General features: G+C 44.4%; 1 protein-coding gene across 1 annotated transcript; it reads right to left on the bottom strand.

The window, feature by feature from the left end:
• Nucleotides 1–1,324: 1,324 nt before the first annotated feature.
• Nucleotides 1,325–15,212, bottom strand: LOC144782892 (transmembrane protein 272-like). The gene is made up of 6 exons (XM_078662144.1): nucleotides 15,179–15,212; nucleotides 10,245–10,374; nucleotides 9,756–9,801; nucleotides 6,099–6,161; nucleotides 3,655–3,834; nucleotides 1,325–1,545 (listed from the first exon to the last, which is right to left on the bottom strand). The coding sequence occupies exons 2-6, from the start codon at nucleotides 10,275–10,277 to the stop codon at nucleotides 1,325–1,327; spliced, it is 543 nt and encodes a 180-aa protein (XP_078518270.1). The 5' UTR covers nucleotides 10,278–10,374; nucleotides 15,179–15,212.
• Nucleotides 15,213–25,212: the final 10,000 nt, after the last annotated feature.

Raw genomic sequence — 25,212 nt, 5'->3', positions numbered from 1 at the left:
TTCTGAAGAAAAAAAAACAAATGTTATCTTGCTTGAGCCTACTTCTGCTAGACAAAGCCTGGTCTTGAGCTTGATAGAGCCAGCTTTGCGTCAGAACCTGTGCATGCTTGCATTGATCCACCCTAGTAATGCCACCTTCAAGCCACAGTTTGTGTGATCTGTAACTGACTACAAAATCAGTAAACTCTTCACCAAGATTTGCACAGGAAATCATTTCTTCTAGAGTAGTTTTGTTAATTGCCGGTACGGCACACAACAATGAGCATACGTTGGTGCACCAGAGAACTACCATGGTAAATAATAAATTATTACCACCTACGGCTCACACAAAGGTTTTTTTCAGATCAGTATGATGATCCTAGACAGTCAACATTTTTGGAAATAGAAAAAATTGTGCCACACTGTTGAAATAGTGTAAGATGGAAGCGTTTGTTGGAAAGACACGGCGGCCTAGGTTTACTAAGCCTATACCTGTGCAAGCATCCACAAAGTGGCGCATGCTATTTACTATTCAGAGCAAAAGGTATGTTCCAATGGGTAGGTGAACAGTAAAATAACTTGAATCGCAACACCTGTTATTTTTTTTTTGTGACAGGCAGCAACCTTATATAAATCAGTATTAATCCTCCTTCAATAGGGAGAATGCAGTCCGAATTGCTGGAATACACGCCTTTTACATGGAACAACAGCAAACCCAGTAAGTATATTAGTTCTGTGTCTCTAGGATGTTCAAAAAACAGTTAATTACTTAAGTGGAAAAATAGTTCATGCAGCCGCAGCCTGTGCAGGTATGTGTGGTGGGGTGGTGGGTGCGGGTTGGGAGGGAATCAACAGGTGACCGCGAGGGAAAATGCAATAAATAATTATTTTTCCCTTGTCTTCATCTGTCGAAATACCCCTCCTCCCCCACCCGGCCCCAGTGCTCTTACCTACACAGGCCGCGGCGGAGTTCATGCCATGTTTTCTGTTGGAGCTATACACGCTTGTCAGTGACACTCTCTCAGAGCCACGGTTTACCTTTGACACCTACATGTGTCCTGCTTTTGTGCAAAATCAGGATTCACTACACCTTTGGTTATCATGTGGTGCTTATTGTTACACAATGTGCCTAATAATAATAGGGTTAGGCCATTATCCTGGTGTCTAGATGATGTGTCAGTCAGAAGGAAGGGAGGTCCGTAATTGTCAGTGCAACAAAAATTATCTATTAGCAATTGTAAATTTACAAAATAACCAATTTCTTTCTTAAGTCAACGTTGTGCAAATAGTCCATGGAACTGCAAGTTTTCTAACAAAATGTAAGGATTTTGGGGGCTTAAGTTCATCATTTAGTAACACAGGAAATGCAAGAGGAGCACTGAGAACAAAGACAGCAAGAGGAACAAGAAGAACAAGAGAGGAAAGAGGAGAAAAGTTTCACAATAATCGCGGGGAGGGACAGCGCCAAGACGATCCACTGGATGATCAAGATTGAGAATGTAAATAGGTAGATGGTTCTGTTGCAGTTTGTGTAGTTGGGGTACAGCGGGAAAGTCCAGACGCTCCCTGTTGGGTGAAAAAATGGAAATTTATCATGTCCCTTGCCGACCCATCTTTAAAATAATCCTACATTTTTGATTAACCCACATTTCCACAAAACCCATGAGTGCAACAGCCACCATGTGTCACTTAAAACTCTACATATGTGTATAACTCTCTTTTCCTGGCATAAGATGTAATCTCCAGAAGGTACATTGATACCGATGATAAAACTATGAATCTTTCAGTTAAAAAGTTCTATTATATAAGCTTAATGACAGTATATTCGATTTACATGAAACAATTTGATCAAAGACCTCTAACGCATGAGGGGGGATTAGAGGACTATAACATTAAATATCACAAAATATACGTGTAACATTTCACTTTAAATATTTACCATGGAAATAACATAAAGCATCAAGATGCATTTAGATAGCGTAACCTTTTTGGCGAAGAAATTATTCGCAATCAGGAAGTCCAAGGAAGCAGTCATGGGGTGGCTACAGTAAAACTGGTTGCACTTTAGCAGTACTAAGTGAGATGTGTCACTGATTAAAGAAAATCTCTCCGAAGTCCCTTCTTCAGGTGTTTTCACTCACTGGGACAATCTATGACCCCACAGATAAAAGTTTGAAACTTTAAGGTTATGTTTTTATGCTAAAATGGCTTTTTATCAGTGGTGAATAAGGTAAGGCTCTGTTTGAAATACTTTTTGAGTAGGGTACATCGTTTTTCTCTTTATCATAGAGCTCGGCCTACAACTGATGGTAAACTCCAGTTTACGATTTAGAATAGAATTGTCATCTCCGTGCTGGAAAAGCGCCTTGGAAACTTCAGTCAGTATGGTAGAGACCTAGTCCAATTGTTTTGAGAAAACAAACTCACTCTAGCCCAGTAGATCACGTTGGCCTCATTGCTTAACACGCCACAATCTGCATCTCATGATAAGTAATGTACTTTTCAACTGTTAAATCTGGCTTGCCAAAATTTTATGAACGGTGTGGACTATATTGCCCCTGGTAATTAGTGAGTGCTGTAAACTCCATACAACTCAGAATTCCGCCCCTTGCACAAACTCTGACTCGCTCACCGCCAGGACCTGCGGAGGAACTACAAGTTTTGAGCTTATGTTTGAGTCGTGATTGATGTTGGGTTCCTCCATTCCAGTGAAGGCGTAAGTAAATATGTACCTATCTGCCTTTATAGACCATTGAATAATAACTGAATGAGGGTGTCAAGATTCGAGAAACAGACAGGTGCCAAACTCCACTGCCCTTATCTCCACGAAAGAACTGAAACTCTTCACCTTCTCCATTTACTTCTCTCCCTATTCAGTGTCCCCTCCTGGCCAGTCCACAGCACCTCCTATCAATGTATGCAGATCTCAAAGATTTTTATTCTATGGATTTTACCTGCCCACACCCAATTTGTAAGTTAAACAGACATTTTTTTAAAGCTGCATCAGTCAGTACAAAATAGCTGCCCATGTAAAGCATTGCGATAGCCTCTGAGTCTACATAAACCCTATGTAAATAACGTCAATAAAATGCAAATAATAAGAGATCTGGAAGCAGGAAAATACAGGTATTTGGAATCAATTTATGGAACAACCTGCCCCAGGAAATTTGACTTGGGACACATATGTCATATTTTAAACGATGGTTCAAAAAATTACATCCAGCCCAATTTTAGAATCACTTTAAGTGCTCTTAAATACAAAGTGCACAATGAATCTCAGTTTTTTTTTACTCAGATATAGAATGTATCACTTTTCTTACCTTGCCCACAAATTCTAATCCTGGCGGGTATTTTATGTTGTGATGTTAATAAATTGCACAATTAGCCATTCAGAAACAGGAGCCTATCAGGTCGCTTTATCAGTAAGTATATTGATAATGATAATCAATATACCCACCACGTCATGCTCATTCACTATCTTGTAAATGGCTTGTTGTGCTGTGCGCTCTCATTTTAAAGCCCTTTCTTCATCCACCATCTTATGGATGGCACTTTGTGTTTACAAATTATCTTGCAAATTGACTGCTAATTTTATTAGTTATCTTGTGATTGATAGCTTCCAATTGTTTGATTATAATTTTCCCTAGAACTGTACGACATAATTAAAGGTATTACCTGTGATGAGCCAAGCAAACCAAAAGAGACTCAACAGCGCAAGGATGCCATAGACAAGCTTATTTGGCCTCAGTCCAGCCACAATAGAGAGGAGGGACATGATGATGACAGTGACGCCATTGACGATGAGGTAGATAGGGATGAAGCGTTGCGCTGGGCATTGTTGCAGATAAACAGAACCTGTGAGTATGAAAACAACAGATCAGTGAAATAACGACATTAGGTGTTGTATTACAGAGCAATGCAAAATTGCCAAAGAAATCTTCAGTAGGGTGGCTGATATTTAGTTTGATCTTCTACTAGCAAATAACACATTGCCAGATATTCCAGACTCACCCGATAGAAGGAACTAGTCCTATTACAATGTATAGAATGCAGACAGTATGGCCTCTGGTCTCCAAGACACTAAGCACAATCCTGGACAAAACAATGCTGGGATTTGCAGTTGTGTGGTTTGTTGATGAAAGGCTATGGACCTCCTTGCAACTTAGGTCAGTTAAGGCATTTACCACACTTGGTAATACCATTATCCAAGGATGAGGTATTTACCACACCAGTTATGGTAAATGCCTACTCTTCCTAGTTTCCATCTTGAAACGGAGACGTAAGAAGGCAAAATATTATGGTAGCACAACAAATTCTGGTTTGCTTGTGCTTCGGTTCAGGGGGGCCTGGCTTGGCATTTCGGACTGGACTGTTCCTATTGGAGTAGAGCCAAGGTTGAATTGCATATAGCTGGGTCTAAACTGAGTCGGCATTGTGTGCAAAATAACGAAGGATTGGGATTCAGCCTGAGTGATTACCAGTGCCTTATATTAATTCAAGCATTCCATTCAGCACTGTTTTGTATGCACACAAAATTCCACATAATTTGGCATTTCTAAAGGTGTTTTCCTTAATTTATTCCATTAGGGAAAACTGTGAGGGTATGTTTTAAACACAACTCAGAATCCCCTTCCCTTAGTTTACACGGGATCAGAATTTACCAATGAACTTGAAATGAGGCCCTAAAGAAGTTTGGCTTAAAAACATATGATTTATAACACCTTCTGATTTGACTCTGGTTTTCCTTTATAGACCACCTGTGCCTTGTCACCTACTTTTTCTCATTCTTTTCTCCTCCCTTTCTCCAATCCTCATCCCCACCTTTGCTTTGTTCTTTTGCTCACATTCTAGCCCTCTTCCAATCAATCATTTTTATTGGACCCTCTCTTTCTCTTTCTTCCTCTCTCCCTGTCTCTCACTCTCTCCTCTTACTCACATTCTCACTCTCTCTTCCTACCGCTCAGTTTCATGTTCTAGCTAACTCTTTCAATCTACTATTTTAATTGTTTTTATCGTCTTTTCTTATAACTCAGCGGATCATTTTGGGATCACATGATAATCCATGACTCACACTATTGACTCAATTGTAAGTTGTGAGGCATTATATAACACTTGCAGTCACACCTCAGAGTTCTCACAAAAATGTGACACGAAGAGCTCATGCTTATCAGCAGAGTCATAGCAAGAATGTCAATGAAATCCTATCCTATGAAAATTGTAGAGTCTACGCTTAGGTTGGTTGAATCTAAATACAGAAACCAATGTGATTCCCTTCCGATGAGTTACCTGCAATAATTTCAAGGGGTGATGTGAGTCACATCCTGAATATTGACAGAGGTTCCCTCAACCTATTGCCTTTGGATTACAGTCGGAGAGGTGAGAACTATTTTTAAGAGACACTCGATTAACTCACATTGACAGCTCTCTTTAGGCTATGGAGAAACATTTAAGTCCCTCCCGGCTACTCATACATTTGTCTCAGTGCATTTTGGTGCTTGCATTTTTGTTCTTCCCAAAGAATAAAAAGTGCTGAAGGACGAGTAGCATTGGGGTTTTGGCCAAAAGAGGTATTTAAAAAAGAACTACCCAGAGATGTTGTTTGGGCCTGTTTCCAACAGAGACTACTTTACATCCGTTTATTGAGTTTCAAAACATAGCAAATGGCCAACAGTCCAGAGATATCTCCTTTAGAGGGTGAAATTAGGAATGCCTTAGTTGGGGGAGAGGTTGGGGTGGGCTAGTCACCAGAGATAACCCCATGGTGGGGTGTAGTATGGACTTAATGATCTACCACAAACCAAAGTGTCAAAGCAGTTTGTCTTGAGTTCTAACAAAATCTTTCTTAAAAGAGATGGGCAAAGATCAAACATTTCCTAGTTAATGAGGTAGATACTAAATCGCATGTCGTACACCAAATAAGGCAAATAAGGCATTACTAGCCAACAGGTTATAAGTATGTATACATTCAGCATAAAATAATCTTTCGAGGGGTGGTATATCCTAATTGCATGAGGTGAACTGGAAAAAGGGATGTAAAGGGGATAGAAAAAGGGATACACATGTCAGGGTGTTGGGGAGATGAAAGAGTACAAGGAGGCAATGAGATCCTTTGTTCTTACCAATGACAATCTCAGCGATGCTCAGTGCTATCCACACAAGTGACATTAGACCAAGGAGCCATTCTGAAAAAAGAAGAAAACGTATCAATTTCTGAAATGCTTACTGTTACTCATCTGTGATACTAAAAGTAGAAGCTATTTAGAAAAGTTAAATAAACAAAAAACAATTTTCAATTTAAATGTACAGTCTCTAACCACCTCACCTTCTCGCCAACAATATGTTAACTTCAAAAACAGAGCTGATTTAAAGGCCATTAGTAACCCACTTATTTATATAGTTATCATCTCTTCCTGTTTTATAATTCTCAGCCCTTTACTTCTTGTAATTTTCAGCGAAACATGTTTCAAGTCACACAGCAAGTGATTTTTCTTTTTAGTTCATTTCAAACAATTTTTTTGCACATTTATTGCTCTTTCTTAATTTATTTCATGCAGTGAATTATAATTTCCAATTGCAAAATAAGTTCATACCATACTGTTACTCTACTTTGTAAGTTAAGAATTAATTAAAAATGTTTTTGCCAGCACGCGTTTCACTCTAGGTTTCATTATCTGTGTACTCTCTGAAGGCAAGCCTAGGCATCCGACTCAATATGTGCCTTTCGTTCCAAGAATATATCCTAGGAAACCCCAGATCTCTCTTCTATGTTGTTATCGAATCGGAAGATTGGTTTGCGATTCGGTTTGTGGAAGGGGCGTGTTTAGGGTATACCTTCCAAATAGTGATTCACAGTGGTATGTATTAATGTTTTGGGACAACATTTTGTTCACAAAACATAAATACTGCACCACTAATTCAACGTTGGTGGTAACCCATTCATAATTGAAATGGATACTATGGGACCACTTTCCCTTTGAGAACGTAACACAAATATTTTTTAAGAGCGGGCAGTGGTCCCACAGACATTTCATTTTTTCCTTTTGAACTATCCCGTTTTTCATAACGGCTGAATTTCAAATTAAAAAGTGTTGCTTTAACGCAAACACAATCACAGACAAGGTGGTCTGCGGACCGTAGCAAGCCACCTTCCCTCTGATGGCTTTCATTCCTAATGGGTCGCAAACTGTGACCTAACTCATTAACATTTATGAGGTAGGTCACTTTACAAACAATTAGGAATCACTAATTGAAAGTTTCATACCATCGGAATAGTGATTTCCTAATTGCAAGTTGCAGGAAATCGCAATTAGGAAATCACTATTCCCAATATTTGTACATCTGGCCCATAGTGGACTCCACCATCCCCCCAAGAAGGCAATTCTCCATACAACCACCTGACTCAGTGTGACCACATCATCCCTATCTTCAGTGCTCCTCTGTGGCTCCCACCCCCATTATGCATTACGTTCAACTACTAACTAGCTGAAAACAACCTTCTTTCCAGGCACCAGCCTCAACAAATAACTACTGTAAATCATTGATTGAATATTAACACCCAAAGCAGTGGTATCCATTCTTACAGAAGAAGTAGTGTCTGACGGTCAGCTTCCACTTTGCAAATGTGGGATATTGGGAATGGGGAGCCGCCAGAGTTCCAAGGTACTGCTGCATGCACCCAGCAAGGTATTTGCCAAATGCGTATTCTATTTTTTTATTGCAGCTCCTGTTCCTTTTAAGCGCAGGAAGTGGATTGATAAAATACATTTTCTTTTAAGAATGTAAAGACAGGGTTGAGGTTCTCTGCCTCTTGCACTCCTCCATCCCTACCATTCTGCACCATTCGCAGGCTGAAACCTGCCTCATTGATGTTAATAGGACAGGATTCTGCAAATCCTACTGAATGTTCATTTTGTGCTCAAGAGTAATATATCTATTACAGTTGAAAAGGAAGGTATGGTAAGAAGGGGTTCAGTGTGTACACACACCAACCTAATTGCAATTCGGCCCATAGTACATCTGGGCCCGTATAACAAATATTTTGGCTTTCCCTCTTTGTGCAATGGTGCACCTTTAAATAGGTGCGCCGTGCGCAAACAGGGATACCGCACAATATTTCCATCAATGCTCTGTTCCCCGGGCAGCCGCGAACTAGTGCTGCCCTGGGTACAGCGAATTCAAGAGAAATAAAGCACAGCTGCTTCAAAGCCGCTCTGTGTTTCACTGTGCAGGTGGCACCCCCTTGCACTTTCAAGAGGGGTGAGAGATCCCTTCCAGGTGGGTGCAGTGAGTGACTGCACCAGCCTACAAGGGGATGTCTGTGAGGTCCATGGGACCCCCTTTCTCCCCTCTAGAAGGCTGCCTTTAGCAGACGCCTCCTACAGTCATGTTTGCCTCTTGTCTACGTCCAAAATAGGGCGCAGGGGCAGAGGCAAAGTGATTCCCTCATTTGCATGGAATCACTCCTCCGTGCACATGAGGAAACACCCTCTAATGATAGTGCTGGTGTTCCATGTGTGCCAGAGCTATCTGTAATACATAATGGGCCGCATAAGCGTCTGATGCCCCTTCTGTAAAACCAGTGTCCCTGGGTGCACCAAGCTGGCACACATGCCCTTTGCACCCCTGAGGCACTCTGGGTAATACGGTCCAGGTCCCAAAAACCACAGGGACCTGGAGACTGCAATGGCCGGTCATCTGTGAAGATGTTTGTGCTGCATGGTATGTCAACAAAACACACAAGATGATGGACGGAATGTTGCACAATGGCAAAACATTCACCCCCAGTCACAGATCTGGGTTTAATCCATCGTTATTTTGCTCACCAAGCCACCCCAGTTCAGACATGGCCATATGCAAATCAGTCTTGACCCTGTGCCTCATGGGAACAGTCCAGCCCGAACTGCCAAGCCATGTCTTCCCTGGACCGGAATCAAGCATCCTAGGACCGGTTTCTGGCTATCAGCCGTCTTCAGCCAGGATAGCTTGACTCCAGTGGCAAAGTGAGCAAGTGACCCACGTCTGGGCATACCCTTCCCACATAGGGTGAACAGCAAAACACACAAGTTGATGGACGGAATGTTGCACAATGGCAAAACGTTCACCCCCAGTCACAGATCTGTGTTTAATCCATCGTTATTTTGCTCACCAAGCTACCCCAGTTCAGACATGGCCATATGCAAATCAGTCTTGACCCTCTGCCTCATGGGAACAGTCCAGCCCGAACTGCCAAGCCATGTCTTCCCTGGACTGGAATCAAGCATCCTAGGACTGGTTTCTGGCTATCAGCCGTCTTCAGCCAGGATAGCTTGACTCCAGTGGCATAGTGAGCTGCACTGTTCCCATGAGGCACAGGGTCAGACTGATTTGCATATGGCCAAGTCTGAACTGGTGTGGCAGAGTGGGCTAAAGAACGGTGATGGATTAAACCCAGATCTGTTGACTAGGTGTGAGTGTTGGATTGGTTCAGATGCTCTGTCCATCACCACCCCCTTTTGTACCGCATGGTATGTCAAGGCATGAATGGAGATGAGAGTGGAGACTCCATCAGTGATCCATCCATGGAGAAGCTCAGCAGTGCCTAAGCGTAAAGGTGGACCTAATTCATGTGCATTTGTGAGAAAAGCAGTGACAGGAAACATATTATTTCCAAATAGTAGATTTCCATTTCCAGAGGAACTTAACCATCAATCAACAAGGACACCCCAACACCAAGAAACTCCCAAAATAAAATGATAAACTTAGTTCATTTAACTGCAGTAAAATTACCAAATACTCACTGAAACACTGAGTGGCACAGCAACAGAAACTCTTGACTGATGTATCCTGTGCAAACATAAGACAGTGATTGCATTAGAACTGAGATCAAGCTTGGCATTTAGCAGCTTTGGGTCTGCTTTGTACTAGCAAGGAGCTGTGATAGGCGTGCCTTGATGCTGCCTTTAACCATGAAAAGTCACTACTGAAATGCGCTACGAAGCCTCAATAAGGGTGCGCTATACAAACGCTAGTTAAAAATAACAGTAAAGAACGAGATGAATTTGCAACTGAGATATGTGTGTGTGCTCATGCTGTACCACACGTCCTCTTTGTGTTTCATATTGGCATTTGTGAGCATCACATCTGCCCTTGCACAGCCAAGAAAGAATGTTGTGGATGTGAAAGAGAACCATACTTCCAATCTTCTCTTTCAAGTATACCAGAAGCCCTTATTGATTCCATATTGATACTTTTTGATGTTTCTACGTTTTTTACATCTGTCTCTTTACCTGGCAGTCCTGATGCACTCTGTCTTGGGACATGACTCTGTTGTTTGTTGGCTTTCTTCGGATTAAGTCCCACGGCACACCAAGGATGTCCTTATGAGCTAATGATTGACTGTTTTTCTTGTTGGCCGACCTGCAGAAAAGTTAGGATTAATTAGTTTGATAATCCCAAATGCACAACTTTGCTTGACATATTTTGTTTAGCTCAACTCCACTCTTTCTTCCTTTTGATCTCCCTTGCCATCTCACTCCTCACTGCCTTGAACACTCTTTCTTTGTTGTCAGTGCTTCTTTCCCGGTTTTATGTTGCATTCTGCCTCTTTCTTTCACTCCTTAGCTTGCTTTACCTTTCTTGCTCACTTTTCCTTTCACTTGTATGTCAGAATATCGACCACAAAAATATCATGCTGTAAGAATGTTGTAGCAAAAAATATCAACTACCAAAATATTGTGGAGGTAATCCAGGGAGGAGGTAGAAAATGAAAATACCTCCACTTTAACTATAACTCTGATCACACCCAGCATGCCAAGTGAGCAAACATCCCCTTCAGTGAATGTTGTTTAGCTTCTCATCCTCCTTCCATCAATTCATAAATTCATGCTTTCCCCATTTAAATATTAATCCAATCATTCATCCATCCTTCCTTTCCTATCGATCCTTACAATCTTCCCCATCTGCCTAGTCTTCATCCTTCCCGCCATTCACCCGTTTATCTGTTGATCATTTCACTCTTCCATCTATCCTTGTTCTCGTCCATCTTCCCACTCTTTCATGCTTCGATCAATCAATCAATAAATCAATCAATCAATCAATCAGAGTACTTGGAAAGCGCGCTACTTACCCGTGGGGGTCCCAAGGTGCTGAGGGGATTGGGGGTTGCTGCTACTGCTCGAAGAACCAGGTCTTGAGGAGTCTTCTGAAGGCGAGTAGGTCTTGGGTCTGCCGTATGTGGGGAGGTAGGGTGTTCCAGGTCTTGGCGGCGAGGTAGAACAAGGATCTGCCGCCGGAAGTTATTTGTTGGATGCGGGGGACAGCGGCAAGGGCGAGGCTGGCGGAGCGGAGCTGGCGGGTGGGGGTGTGGAAGCTGAGTCTGCTGTTCAGGTAGGCTGGTCCGGCGTTGTGGAGTGCTTTGTGTGCGTGGGTGAGGAGCTTGAAGGTGATCCTCTTGTCGATGGGGAGCCAGTGTAGGTCTCTCAGGTGGGGGTTGATGTGGCTGCGGAAGGGGACATTGGCGATCAGTCGGGCGGAGGCCTTTTGGATGTGCTGTAGTCGTCGTATGTGTTTGGCTGGGATTCCTGCGTACAGTCCGTTGCTGTAGTCCAGTCTGCTGCTGACGAGGGCCTTTGTCACCGTTCTTCTTGTTTCGGTCAGGATCCACTTGTAGATCCTGCGGAGCATGCGGAGGGTGTTGTAGCAGGTGGTGTTCACAGGGGAGGTGGAGTGTGGCGTTGTCGGGGCGGTCGTGGTGTTGAAGCTGTCGTGGATGTCAGCGATCTTGCGGTGGAAGAAGATGGCCAGTGAAACGCACAGTTCTTGGGAGGGCGGGATGTCGTTGGGGTTGGAGAGTTCCTTTACGAGGCTGAAGAGCTCTTTGCTGTCCTGTGCGCTGTTATCCAAGCGGTCTTTGAAGGAGGATCTCTTGGCTAATCTGATGAGGTGGTGGTGTCTGCGGGTGGCGTCCTTGTGGGCTGTGTAGTTGTCTGGTGTGCGTTCGTGGAGCCATGTCTTTTCCAGTTTCCGACATGCGCTTCTCGAGGTCTGGAGCTCGTCGGTGAACCAGGTGGCTCTCTTGTTGGCATGGTTGTTGGAGGGTTTCTTTAGTGGTGCAAGGGTGTTGGTGCATTCGTCGATCCACTGTCTGAGGTTTCGGTCTGCGGCGTCTGGGTTGGTGGGGTCGGTGGGTGGGTTCTTGGCGAAGGAGGTGATCAGCTGGTCTTTGGTGACTTTGATCCAGCAGCGGCGAGGCTGCGGTTGTGTGAGGTGGTGCGTGGTTGGTTTCTTGTAGGTGAAATGGATGCAGCGGTGGTCGGTCAAGTGGAGTTCGGTGGTGCGGTCGAAGGCGACGTGGGAGCCTGTGGAGAAGACGGGATCCAGCGTGTGGCCGGCGGCGTGGGTGGGTGCGGTGATGAGTTGTCTCAGGGCGAGGTTGTCAATCAGGGTAGCGGAGTTGGCGTTGTTGTTTTCGAGGTGGAAGTTCAGGTCCCCGAGGAGGATGTAGTCCGTGGAGGCGAGTGCGTGGGTGTATGGCGATGGAGTCGCTGAACTGAGCCCGGATTTTCAGGGGGACTCTAGATGAGTGTTCCTCTGAGGGTGGTGTTGGGGTCGGTGTGGATCCGGAAGAGCAGGTGTTCGGCGGTGTTGAGGGTGTCGTCTGCGTGGGTTGTGACCTTGAGGGTGGACTTGTGGATGATGGCTATTCCTCCGCCGGTTCCGTTGGCACGATACCTGCAGGTGATCTTGTAGCCGTCCGGGGTGGCTATGGGGATGTCGGGCGCCGAGGAGTCGTTCCACCAGGTCTCGGTCAGGAAGGCCACGTCTGGGGCGGAGGTGTCGAGAAGATCCCAGAGCTCGATGGCGTGTTTGAGTGCGGAGCGGGTGTTAAGGAGTATGCAGCGGAGGTGGTTCGGTCCAGTCCTTGGAGGTTTGGTGGTTCTGTCGCAAGTGAAGCTGCAGGTGTGGCAGGAGAAGGGTCCATGGGTCCGTTTCGGGGCGGCCTGGAAGCAGGCATTGAGTGCGTGGAGGGTGCTGGTGTCGTAGTGGATTCTGGTGTCATGGTGTTCGCGGGGTCCTAGGGTTCTGGCGCTGGGCACGGCCCAGGCGCGGCCCAGGCACGGACGGGCACAGACGGGCTTGCCTTAGGCGCCCACTGCTCACGTCCGCTTCACTGCCGCTTCTAGGCCTGCATATGAGGCGGCTTGGGAGGGAGGAGCAGCTGGGAGGCGGGAGCGGGGAGGCGAATGGGTGTGCAGGGGGGCAGGGCCACCGGGAAGCAGCGGCGGGAAAGTGCTGGATTGGGAGCGGCGGGGGGGTGGGGGGAACTGGCGCACAGGGCAGAGGGGAAGGGAAAAAAAACCAGGAAACAAGGAGACAGCAAGGAGGCATGAACCAGGCAGTCAGGTGATGAGCAGCTGCGTGGGGGCGACCTGCCTGCAAGCAGGGTCAAAGGTAGCTTATTCAGTCTTTCACCCGTCCATCCTCAAAGGTCGATCCATTCAGTCTTTCACCCTTCCATCCTACTTTTCACCTTTTCTTCATTATATCTTTCAACCTTTACTTCCATTCTTGCAACCTTCCTTTGACCACAAGCTCTTTCCTCTTTCTTTCCATCTACCCATGTTTATGTCTGTCATCTCATCCTTATTTTGTTCTTGTTTACTACAAACAGTGGAAAAGCTGATAGCTCCCCTACGTCGCTATCTAGGAGCCCGTCGCCAGTATAAGATAGCCTGGAGGATCTGTAGAGTAGGTACGTCCTCTGTTAAAGTTTCTCTGTAGGCAAGTATCTCGAGAGAAGTTGGCACATTTGGAGCCAACTCCTCTCTGTCCCTACTTCAACCAACCTAGGCCTCTGACTGGTCAGACACAAATGTACTTTAATGTATGGTAGGGTTTTATTGTTTTACTTAACTGGTGCTATTTTTGAGTACGCAATTCATCCATCTTAAATCAATTGTTTTTACTCTATCGATATCAAAGTATAACATAGTACTGTTTGGTTTTATTGTTTTTATCAATCTAGTGCTATTATTGAGTATGTAACACATCCTGAATTGTTTTTATCCTTTTATGGTATGTTGTATTTGTACTTGCAATGATGAATTTTACTTTTATGGTCTCTGACCGAAATAAAGTAACAAAATGAAATGAAATGACTGACTCAGTTAGAATACAAACCACCTTAAACGTGGGAAAGAATTGTCTACATACTTCTGCTGTAGGGTTGAGACACTGGGTTACACTGAGAACCTGTCGATTTTCTCTGATTCCACTGCATGTCTTTACAGACACGTAGGGGCAGATTTATGTTAACTGGCGCATCCCCAGGATGCGCCAGTTAATGTGCGCCACAGCTCCGCCACCCATGGTGCGCTGCATTTACAATGCGGCGCACCATGGGGCAAAAACGGCACAGATGCATGACGCATCTGTGCCGTTAAGGTGGCGCATTGCTGGAGTTGCGTCGCAAGCGCGACGCAGCTCCAGCAAGGCTCGGGGGTGCCCCATCTTTGCAATGCTGCGTCAAGACCTACGCCTGCTTCAAGCAGGCGCAGGGTTTTGACGCAACATTGGCCTGAAAGTGACTGAGTGAAATCTTATAGATTTCACTCAGCCACTTTTGCGAGGCGCACCTGCCCCGGAACGCCCACCCTGCGCCGGAACGCCCACATGCGGCGCAGGGCTTTACAACGTGACGCATCTGCCTAGATGCGTCACGTTGTAAATCGGTCGTAGGGATGCGCCACGTTTACGCCGCCTTACGTGACGCAACAGCGGCGTAAACGTGGCGCAAGGGCCTCATAAATCTGCCCCTGAGTATAAAGTTCACTGGTCACTTTTCTAGACACACTACTTCTTACTCTGAACTAATCCTACCCGAGAGATTGATAGGAACTGCCTTTACCGGGTTTAAAAAACCTTGGAATACGGATTCACAGGAATATACCCAAAACACTTTTAAATAGCACGTGCATCTGTAGATATTACAGATCAATAAGATGAAGGGCGTTTTACTCACACTCAGGAAAATTCTTCTCTTTGGAAATAGAAATTAAGCACACAATTATCGTCTCATCAGGTTTTCAACAGAACAATTGTACACATTCCAAATGTACTTTGTTGAAAACTAAAAACAGTCGCCATCTTACAGCAGCTTCGAATCCCAACATGGCAGCAACCCTACCCTCCGCAGACAAAGAGGGTACATTCAAGCACTTACCTTCCTGAGGATTGTTGGCAGAGAAGGTGCCGGGCTCTTTCAGTGCTTGTAAATGTGTGTGCCTCGAAAGAGGTTTTATAGCTCCGCTGCCACGTTGCCCAATATGTAATTAACAGCACACACCCCACACGAAAGCTCATGCATATTTATCACCTGCAAGGAAACAATGAAACATGCGGGCTGCTGAAGTAGGAATGTTAAAGAGGAAGGTCACGTTTATACTATCAGCCCGACCAGGACAAATTCCGCAAATTGATTAGGTACAAAAAATCCTAGAAACAATGGATTCTTAAATACATCACCCACCGACACGTGAAACACGAGCAGCACATTCGTACCTCCCAAGCACGGCTAAATTCGAAATCTGTACTTTCTGGTCGACACTTTGAGAGTGACATAGTACCAGCTGTGAAATGAAGGCTTTTAGGAAAGAAGCAGGATGATCAGGGGTTCTGTATACTTGTCGATCTTGGGGGCATGTTTTCTTCCTTCTGAGGTGCCCATGTGATGCCATTTGTTACACCACAGCGCACTGGAGACTGTAATTCCCATTCAAAACCTACAATGTCCTTGGTTCAGACAAGAGGTGGCATCACCACTAATTCTGCTCACTGTAATGGAGTGCCTACTCTGTTATGGTGGTCGTCAATAACACCATAGAGAGAAGAGTGTCCCTCCCAATGCATCGCCTCCTTTGAAAGTGGGGATATGGGAGATCATACAGTAGAGCGCCATGTTTACCCAAGTCCTAATGTTTTAGGAGCAACTTAGGGTTCCCATGAGGGAGGGTGCTGGCCTTGACTTGACTGATCCTCGCCCTCTGGAGGCCCTCAAGACTAAAGCTGTGGGTACCTATGCCTATGTACTGTGTGCGCAGTCTAAAAGGTACTCACAGACTCAGTGCCCCTGTGGCCAGCCATCAGATGTGACTGCCCCCATGTGACGGGAGGGTCTTTAAGGTCACCCCACAGTCACAGCAGGATGTTGGCAATGTATGTGTGATCGGTGTCTAGTTTGTCTCCTCCGGTCCTCCTTGCACATTTGAATGCTGCTTTGCTAGGAGTATGCGCATGCGCAAAGTGAATTCCCTGTTTTCTTGGGGTACGGCTCCGTAAATCAGAGAGCACTCTTATTTCCAAGGCATGAATGGGGCTACCTTATAGACTTTCTCGTGGTCAGTATTACTGTGAGAATTCTTGTCTCCACTTCAGTGATATCAGATGTCAGAGGGTGTGCAACCTGGGGTTTCACTCTGCACAGTTTATGCAACATGCAAGAAGAACATAACATTGCTGCTTAGGTGCAATCATTTGAGTGCCTAAAGTTTAACGGTTAGACTTGGCGGTTGTAGAACAAAAAACATTGCCTTAGCACAACTGTAATAACTGCAGCCATTTTTTGTATTCATTGCTAACCAACTCTGCCAAGTTCTGCCTTTCTCTGACATGTAAACCTGTCTATCATGTCTGGCACCGTAGCCACACATTTTTTTTTAACATCTTGTTATTGTAAAAGGGAAAAGAAAAAGGACTAAAGGGCACATGACAGCAGTGGTTATCACAGCCAGCGTCAGATCACAATTACGTGTCTTATAAATATCAGGACATTCATCTCTAAGTTTTGACGCTTTGCTCACCTATTTCCCCCTTTTCAGATCTCAACAATATTGCTATTGTACGTAATCCTCAGCCCCTTCCAAACTGTGAGGTCTTCCAACTGGCTGACAGGGCATCCCTCTACTTCCATTCCAGCCCCCCAAAATGTTTGTCCATTTGTGTGGGCAACCTCTCCTTTCGTAAACCACCTTCTCTGCCTGCATGCACTAATCCATGTTGGTTTCCCAGTCCAGGGATGTGGGCCCCACCTCCGACCTCTATTTTCTAGCTATGTTACGTTTGGCCACCACGAGGCCTAATGAGACCCACAGTCATTGCCCGGCTGTTACATTTGTTGTCTCCCAAATATTTAATAAACACCATTGAGGAGAAGCCTCCTCCTATTCCCAACACAATATCATCAAACGTTTTACAATTGCCTTCCAGTACGTTTGAATCATTGGGCAATTCCCCCACAGGTGTAAAAATGTGCCCTCCTGGCTGCAGTTCCTAGGACATTGTGTTGACTCGAGTTTTCCCATTTTGACTAGTGTTGTGCATGTACAATATGTCCTGTGTAGGATCTTTAGTTGGACCAATCTGAATTGTGACCGTAGGTCACCTCCCAGGTGAATGCAATTACTCAGGTCCCCAGATCTTCCACCCATTTGGCCCGCACTTTCTCCAAGATGTCGGGGGAATTGTTTAGTATTTTTCAATAGGTTAAAGATATTGCTTTTCCTTTCAGATAGTCATTTAGCAACCTATCCTCCAGAGGGGAGGAGACCGGGAGGTCGGTACGCTTTGGAATGGCAATTTGTAGATCCCAACTGCGCCGTATCTGATAGGGGAGTGGCTTGGGTAATTTTCTCTCGCCTCCCTAGAGCCGCTCACGCTGTATGCCATATCATGATTGAGCTTGATGTTGGTGTTTGCTACTTGCGTTCCTCGTTTTCCCCCATAGATGGCCCTACGGAATCCCCTCGATCTCATATTGTGTTTATCCATCCTATAGGCCGGTTCGTCATGTGGTGTATGTACCCATTGATTGATCACTATAAGCTGCGCTGCCCAGTAATAATATTAATCAATTTATTTAACACTATTCGTGGAGTCCCTCCATCCCAGAGGATTGTCCGTACCTCTGCTTCAACTGCCTGAAAGTATGTGTGAGAGACCAAGTAGGGCGTATTTTGGAAAATGTATAAGAAGCGGGGAAGTGCCATAATTTTGCATAAGGAGTCCCTGCCTATCAGTGACAAGGGCAAAGACCTCCAAATGTTGTACATCTTCCCGAAGCAGTCTTAGTGGGGGGACTAAGTTGAGGTTCATAAAAGACAATGGGGTCTCTGGTGGAGAAGTGTGGCTCAATGGTTAGAGCGGCAGACCCTGATGCAGAGGTCTGGCCCGGGACCAGGGTTCGATTCCCGCCTCTGCGGGTCTTGGGCTCAATTTCCCCGGACCTGATAATTCTCGCCTCGGTGCCTAGTCTAATCATGGGTCCCACTCTGTGACTCTGGGCAATAGCTTGCTTAATCTCCACAACGGCCCCAGCAGCGCTGTGGATGCCTGGCTTCACCTTGGGAGTGCCCAGGAGTGGACATTTCACAGGAAAGCCAGGATGGGTTCCGCAGCGGTATGAATACAGCGCTACGAGGCCTCCGGGTAGAAGTGCGCTATATAAAATACAAACATTTACATTTACATTTACATGGTGACATAAATTCCCGGATGTTGGAATCCTTCTGTTACAACTCTTGCTGTGTAGGTTCTTGGAAGATTCGGTCTTGGGCCATAGAGGACGTATATAGCAATTTATCCCAGTTTATGGTGTAAGCGGAGTAATTTAGAAACAGGATAAAGATATGGAGCACCCTGTATAGGGAGGAGTAGGGTTTTGCCAAGTAGAGAAGGATGTTGTCTGCATGAAGGGAGATCCTATCCTCCCAGTCTGCAGTCCTTCTAAATCCCCTAATAAGCGGGTCACCCCGTATCCACACCGCTAGTGGCACCAGGACCAGAGTGAATATCAAAGAAGGAAGGGGACATCCCTGTCTCGTCCCTCTTTGTAATTTAACAACAGCTGAATGCCCCCCATTTACAGTCACTTGTGCTAAAAGTTCCGCATATCGCAGTCGGACAGAACTTCCCACCAAACCCCAGTCTCTCTCTCTCTCTCTCTCTCTCTCTCTCTCTCTCTCGGACAGCGAATAGGAAGGGCCATTCTATCATATCAAACACCATCTTGGCTCCCAAATATACCACAATGGCCACTTCTCGAATGCTGTCAGCTCTCCCAGTACTCCCTGAAGATGCCGCAAGTTAAGTGCAGTATTTCTACTAAGCATAAAGCCTGATTGGTCGGGTGGATTAACTTGTGTAGCATTGGAGCCAATTCGGTTGGCAACACTTTCGCTAAAATCTTGACCTCTGCGTTTAGCAAGGATATTGGTCTGTAAGACGCACAACTCTCTAGTGGTTTCTGGGTCTTGTGTATCACTACTTTGTTGGCAAGCCTTTGGTTTTCGGGTAATTTCCAGATTTTAAGACTTTCCTTTTACATCTTCACTAAGTATAGGGCAGTTTTGGTCACTGTCAGTTTGTATAGTTCAATCGGTAAGCGGTTCGGGCCCGTTGCTTTCCTGGCTTTTAATGATTCGATAGCCTGCACTACTTCACAGTCTGTAAGGTCTGATTCTAAATGATCCTTGTCCACTGCCTCCAGTTAGAGCATATCCAGAGTTGCTAATAGTTCCATCGCTTCATTTTCTGTGATACGAGCGGATAGTGTATATAATTGCCGATAGTAAGTTGTGAAGGCATCTGCTATTCCCTGCCGATCCCTCCCTGTCTCCCCCCATCTAGAGTGATTTCAAATACCCATATGGAAGCTTCTTCTCTCTTGTCCAACCACACCAGAAGCTTGCCCGCTCTGTCCCCCACCTCGTACAAGCAATGTATGGTCGCTAGGTGTTTGGCTTTTGCCGCATCCTCATCAATATCTCCATATTCTTTTTGTTTATTCATAGCCTATGTTGTGCGTCTGTTTGATCTGCAGTAGCAATTCAGACTCTAATTTTTGGATTTCTCCTTCTATGTCTTCCGACTGTTTCCGCTTTTCATTTTGATGTCTGGTGACCAAAAAAAAACCCTGGCCTCTAACCACCATCATGTAGGCCTCCCATAAGAGCCAGGCCGATTCTACTGATCCCTCTTTTTCTTCAAAATAACAGACCTTCTGCAGACCAGCACAAATTAGCCACACAAGCCTTGAATTGTTTGGTCAGCTCTGAAAGTTTTCCTTTTACATTTTTTGAATCTGCAACGCTTTTTGTTTTAGTTGCATGATATGATGTCTATTAGATCCCTGTGTAAGAAAACAGCTACATTTCCATTCTATACTAGTGTGCTTTAGCTTTATGCTACAGTTTCCTGGGGATGCCCTTATATCCCAGCTCTATGATTCACAGACTATTTTCTTTATTTAATACATATTTTCAGACATCAAATTGGCATGAGCGCAGCCTTTTTTTTTAGCACAGTAAACAACAGCATGCCAACTATTGGCTGTAAATTTGAAACTACCTTTTTTTTACTAAACTAAAAACAGACTGTAAGAAATTGGATTATTGGTTGAGGGGCATGAAACTCTCCTCAAGCTGAAACCACAATCCTTGTCAAGGTGAAGTCACAACAACATAATCTGTACTCAACCCTTTACTAGCTTGGCATGGAGCAGTCCGACTTAAAGGCAATGTGCAAAGTATTTGTGAAGCACTTCAAAGATTAATACAGTGTAAAACACCACACAAAAAGGATTCCACACCAGATTAAGATGAAAAAAATAGAGTAATTAAGAAATCACAACCAAACCAGCAAAAATCCAATTAGTAGAACTAGAGATATGCAAGTTTAAAGATGTCAGTAAAAATAGCACCAAAAAGCCCAAAGTGGCAACTGTCGATATATGGTTGCGCCAGCCTGGAACAAAGCCACATGTTCAGGCTGACCGTGATGGTAGTATGGGCCGGCTACAAGGACCCAGGTAAGCCTGACCCAGGTAAGCCCACTGAAAAAGAGTACCTTAAATCCTGCTTTACAGAGTGTAGCGAGGTCCCGCTCAGAAGATGCATCGCTCAGGCAACATGTTCCATTAGTTCAGAGAAGCGAAGCTGCGATGTGAGGTCCTGCATCGTTGTCGAGGATCCTCTCGACAAGGGCTTGCGATGGAGAAGTCCAGCGTGAAAGATGCGCTATTGAAGGCGATGTGTGGCTTCCGAAGAGCTATGAGGCTGTGATGCAATAACCTGTGTCGCCATCGAGGCTGCTGTCGATGAGGGGTTTGTGATGCGAAGGCCTGTGTTGGGAAAGGTTCTAACTAGTGACAGTTCCGATGCAGGCTGCAAGGTCGATGCAGAGTCCTTGTATCAGGAGAACCCTCAAAGCAGAGGCGATGAATCAGTTCTGAAAATGATGCGTCAAACAGCATAGTCGATGCTCCGGGTCTGCTGGTGTTGTGGCACGTCTTGGTGGAGATGCATCAGTTCTGCTGTCTCCATAGATGGGCTTTGAGAGCGCGTTGAGGCCCACTTTGAAGGGGCCATGAGTGGGTTCCAGGTTGTTGAAGCATTAGTCCCTGTAGCTCTAGTCAGGAGGCCAGCCTACTAGCCCTTGGATTCACTTTGGAGTCCTGGCTTCAACAGATGCAGGTCCAGTCCTTCTCACACAGGCAACAGGGCAGCACAGCGGGGCAGCAGTCCTTCACAGCAGCAGTCCAGCAGAGTGGCAGTACTATCAGCAACACAGCAGTTCTTTTTCCTAGCAGAGTATTCACAGGACCAGAAATATACTGACGGGTTGGTATCGAGGTCCAATATTTTTACCTGGGCCTTACTTTGAAGTGGGAGAAGCTTCTAGAGGTTTTCATTTGAAATTCACAGTCATCCTGCCTTCCCTGTCCTGGCTCCAGCCTAACTACAGGGGGTATGCAGCCGTATGTGTGGGGGCAGGACACAGCCTATTCAAGTGTAAGTAGGGCTGTACCCTGTTCCGCTCTCTCATCCTGTCAGTGATGGCCCATCCAGGCACACCAAAGCTCTTCATGGGGTGTGGCCGTCTAGGAGGAACAAAGCAAACACAAGGAGACGATGGACGGAGCGCTGAAACTTTTCAGACACTCACCCCCAGTCACACATCTTGGTTGAATCCTTCATCATTCTTAAGCTCACTTCACCACCCCAGTTCAGACCCAGCCATATGAAAACCAGTCTTGACCCTGTGCCTCATGGGAACAGTGTAGCCCGAAGTGCCAAGCCTGGTCTTCCCTGGACCAGAAACAAGGATCCAGGAAACAATTTCAGGGCAACACCCCTCATAAGTCAGGCTAGCTTGAATCCAGTGGTAAAGTAAGCCAGGGACCCACGTCTGGGCATGCCTGTCAACTTAGGGCGAATAAAGCCGAGCAAAGTCAAGTATAGGCTTGTGAGAAAGTCCACCACAAGTCAAGTCCACCACAAACTCAGGATAATGAAAGACACAAAATAGTCTCATGAACTTATGAAGGAATATAGCCTTTGACCACTTCATTAATGTGGGTCACTTCCTTGGCTTTAATTTTTTAATTATGACAGGGAGGAGACATGTCATCCCATATATCAGTATATTTTACTCTTATTTTGGGGGCTGATTTAACATACAGCTATAAATGAGCACTCACACTTTCTTGTATGGCTTAGGACCCACATCCACGTGAAATCTGGTGCACGAGAGTCACATCAGCATTTTCTGGAGGATCCATTTTCTCGAAATATCTCCCACTTCATCATACATTGAAATTTACCTTGTAGTTTCTACTCTTACACTGTTATTTTGAGTGATCAGGCTTGTAGGATAATGTTTCTCAAAATGTACAAGCAACACTAAGCTGAAAACTGAGTTTTTATTTTAAAAATGAAATACGTATGATACTGTAAATTAAAAAAGAGAATAACATTTGATAAGAACCATTTGCAAAATGTACTCTTCTACTTTGTCCCCCGGTCTTATCTGAATGACATGCTACTTCTCCCTAAATCTTAGTCTATAATTTGTCCGGATTGGGTTAATCAGCAAGACACACACCACTCCTGTTAGTAAACAAATCTATGCTTTACCTAACTTGTGCAGACCACTAACATGCCTGTATGCCTAGCATCACTCCTGCGAAACATGAGTTCAAAAACAAGTTTGAACCATTGTTAAACATGGTTGACCATCTGTACACCATGGGCAACCATAGTTTGTCTATGACCATAACAGGCCACACCCTATGTATTTTATACACCTCTCATGTTGTTGAAACATTTAACGATTAGTTGAGGCAGAGCAATCAGGGCACTGAGAAGGCTTAGATTCTCTGGAGTGCCGAAATGGCTTTCTCTCGCTGGCCTTTGGAGGCCAGCGGATGTGATTAACCTTTTCCAGGAAGAGGCCATAATGGTGGCAATGCTGCAGTGTCTCTGAAAGTCCTGCAAGCAGAATGAGGAGAAAATTACCCCATGAAGTAGCACTTTCTGAATAGAAGATCTACTTATAGATAAGGGAAGATAATAAGTGCATCAACAAATACTTTTTTGTCTTGGAGTAGAGGGAGGAGCAGGGTGAAGAACACTGCCACACCACAGGGGCCATTTTAAATGATGTGCCATTTCCACCATAACTCATTGACAGACTAAAATAGAAATGCTGGAGAATACGGTGTAAGATTCATTTTGAGGACACTGGCCCCCCTTCAATCTACAGAGGGCGAAGATATCCAAGACATAACAGTTCTTCGACAACGAGGTGCTAGGGATCAACTCTGCATTCGGGATTGAAATACTCAGGGTCTGAAATCTTCCTGAGCTGGGCCCATTAGGCAGTATGGGGAGGTCAGGCTCACTGTTGGAGGAGTTATCTAACTCCAGTCAGAGATAAATGGTGACGATAGCAGCACACAGGAAGCTCAACCTCCATTTTAATGGTTGAAAGTTGCATGTATTAACTTTAATACATGGGATTCTGTAATCCCTGGATAAACAAAATCTAATTTCTTTATAATCGTTGCCTTGTGATGCACCATTATAAAAAAGAGAGGCCATAACTCAACAATTACTAGGTTATTACTATTACAAGGTTATTACAGTTGAGTTCTGACTTCACAATTCCTACTTCTTAAACCAGCATCCAAGGTGAAAGGCAGGTCAGGTCACGGAGCATAGCTGAAGCAGCTGTTCAAAAAAAAAAAAAAACGAACGCTACGTTTCTTCCTTCTGCTCTACTCTTTAGTTTACAATGACAACCAGAGAGAACATGTTTATTTTGTACACTCCTTAGATAATTAGAGAAAAACTAGAATCTTTCTGCATGTTTCTACGCATTCCAAACTAGTGCTGCTTTTTTTCTCATACTATATTTATATATAAATCTTTGTAATAAATAACTAACACGTTATTGATTTGTTTAATTTTTCACCAGAGGTTAATTTTTATTCTTAATTTTTGTAAATGTGCTCACTCTTTCATATGAAAGAGTTACGCACCAAGATTTTAAGTTGTTTGTGTGAATGGTAATAGTGTGACCCTGTATTATTATAGGGATAAAGTACCCCCTGGTGTACATGATAAAATAAGGATATTGGAGTTCCTTAATCTTATAAAGGAACTCAGCCATTGGCCTCAATCCTCTATATGGTTATAGAAGTCCTTGGTGACTAGCAATATCCTTATACAGTACTTCATCACTTATGTTAATTTTATTGAGGAGAGAAGACCTGTAGGCGCTCAAAAAAAATGATCTCTGAAGACAACAAGGCATCGCTGAGATTCCATCACATCTGCGGATAAAGGTTGAAGAGAAGATCTTCTAGTTCGCTCATCAGGCAGCATCTTCAGTTTTTAAATCCCATATTTTGAGTGGAATGGAGAGGGGGCGTCTCAACAGCGTATATAGATATATTCATTACATTATATTGGTACAAGCTTGCTTCACTCACCTTAAGTGTCACGTTTGCCTGATAATTTGCGTCTTTTTTCATGGATACAGACACTATTCACAACTGACATACCCTTTTAGTTTTGGATCGTAATAGATCCAGTGTTATTCATGTTCCATTCTTCTTTCCCTATCAAAGTAGGCAGTACAAGAGAATATCTGTGGTGACATTTCTCATATGAATTTTTTTTTGTCGCAGAAATCGATTGAGTTGTGCCTTTTTTCAGTTGTACAGACTTACAATTTATCTGGCATGTGTATTCTTTAAAACAGATGTTTCCAAAATTTGTTTTATCTTATATTTAATGAAATTCATTTAAAAATAATTCCAATGTGTAATCCAGTAAATGAAGACACAATATGACTCAACACCCCACCAGACGAAACATTCTAGAATTCCTGTTCTTGGTGACATTTAGAGAAGCAGGA

Source organism: Lissotriton helveticus, chromosome 9, assembly GCF_964261635.1.
Source record: "Lissotriton helveticus chromosome 9, aLisHel1.1, whole genome shotgun sequence".
Taxonomy (NCBI): Eukaryota; Metazoa; Chordata; class Amphibia; order Caudata; family Salamandridae; genus Lissotriton; species Lissotriton helveticus.
This window is presented reverse-complemented; position numbering and strand designations above follow the sequence as displayed.

Coding starts and splice junctions, on each gene's coding strand:
- LOC144782892 (XM_078662144.1), bottom strand. CDS start 10,277: ATGTCCCAAGACAGAGTGCATCAGGACTGCCAG. Junction 9,802..10,244: donor GAGTGCATCAGGACTGCCAG/GTAAAGAGACAG, acceptor ATGTTTGCACAG/GATACATCAGTCAAGAGTTT. Junction 1,546..3,654: donor GTTTGCTTGGCTCATCACAG/GTAATACCTTTA, acceptor TTCACCCAACAG/GGAGCGTCTGGACTTTCCCG.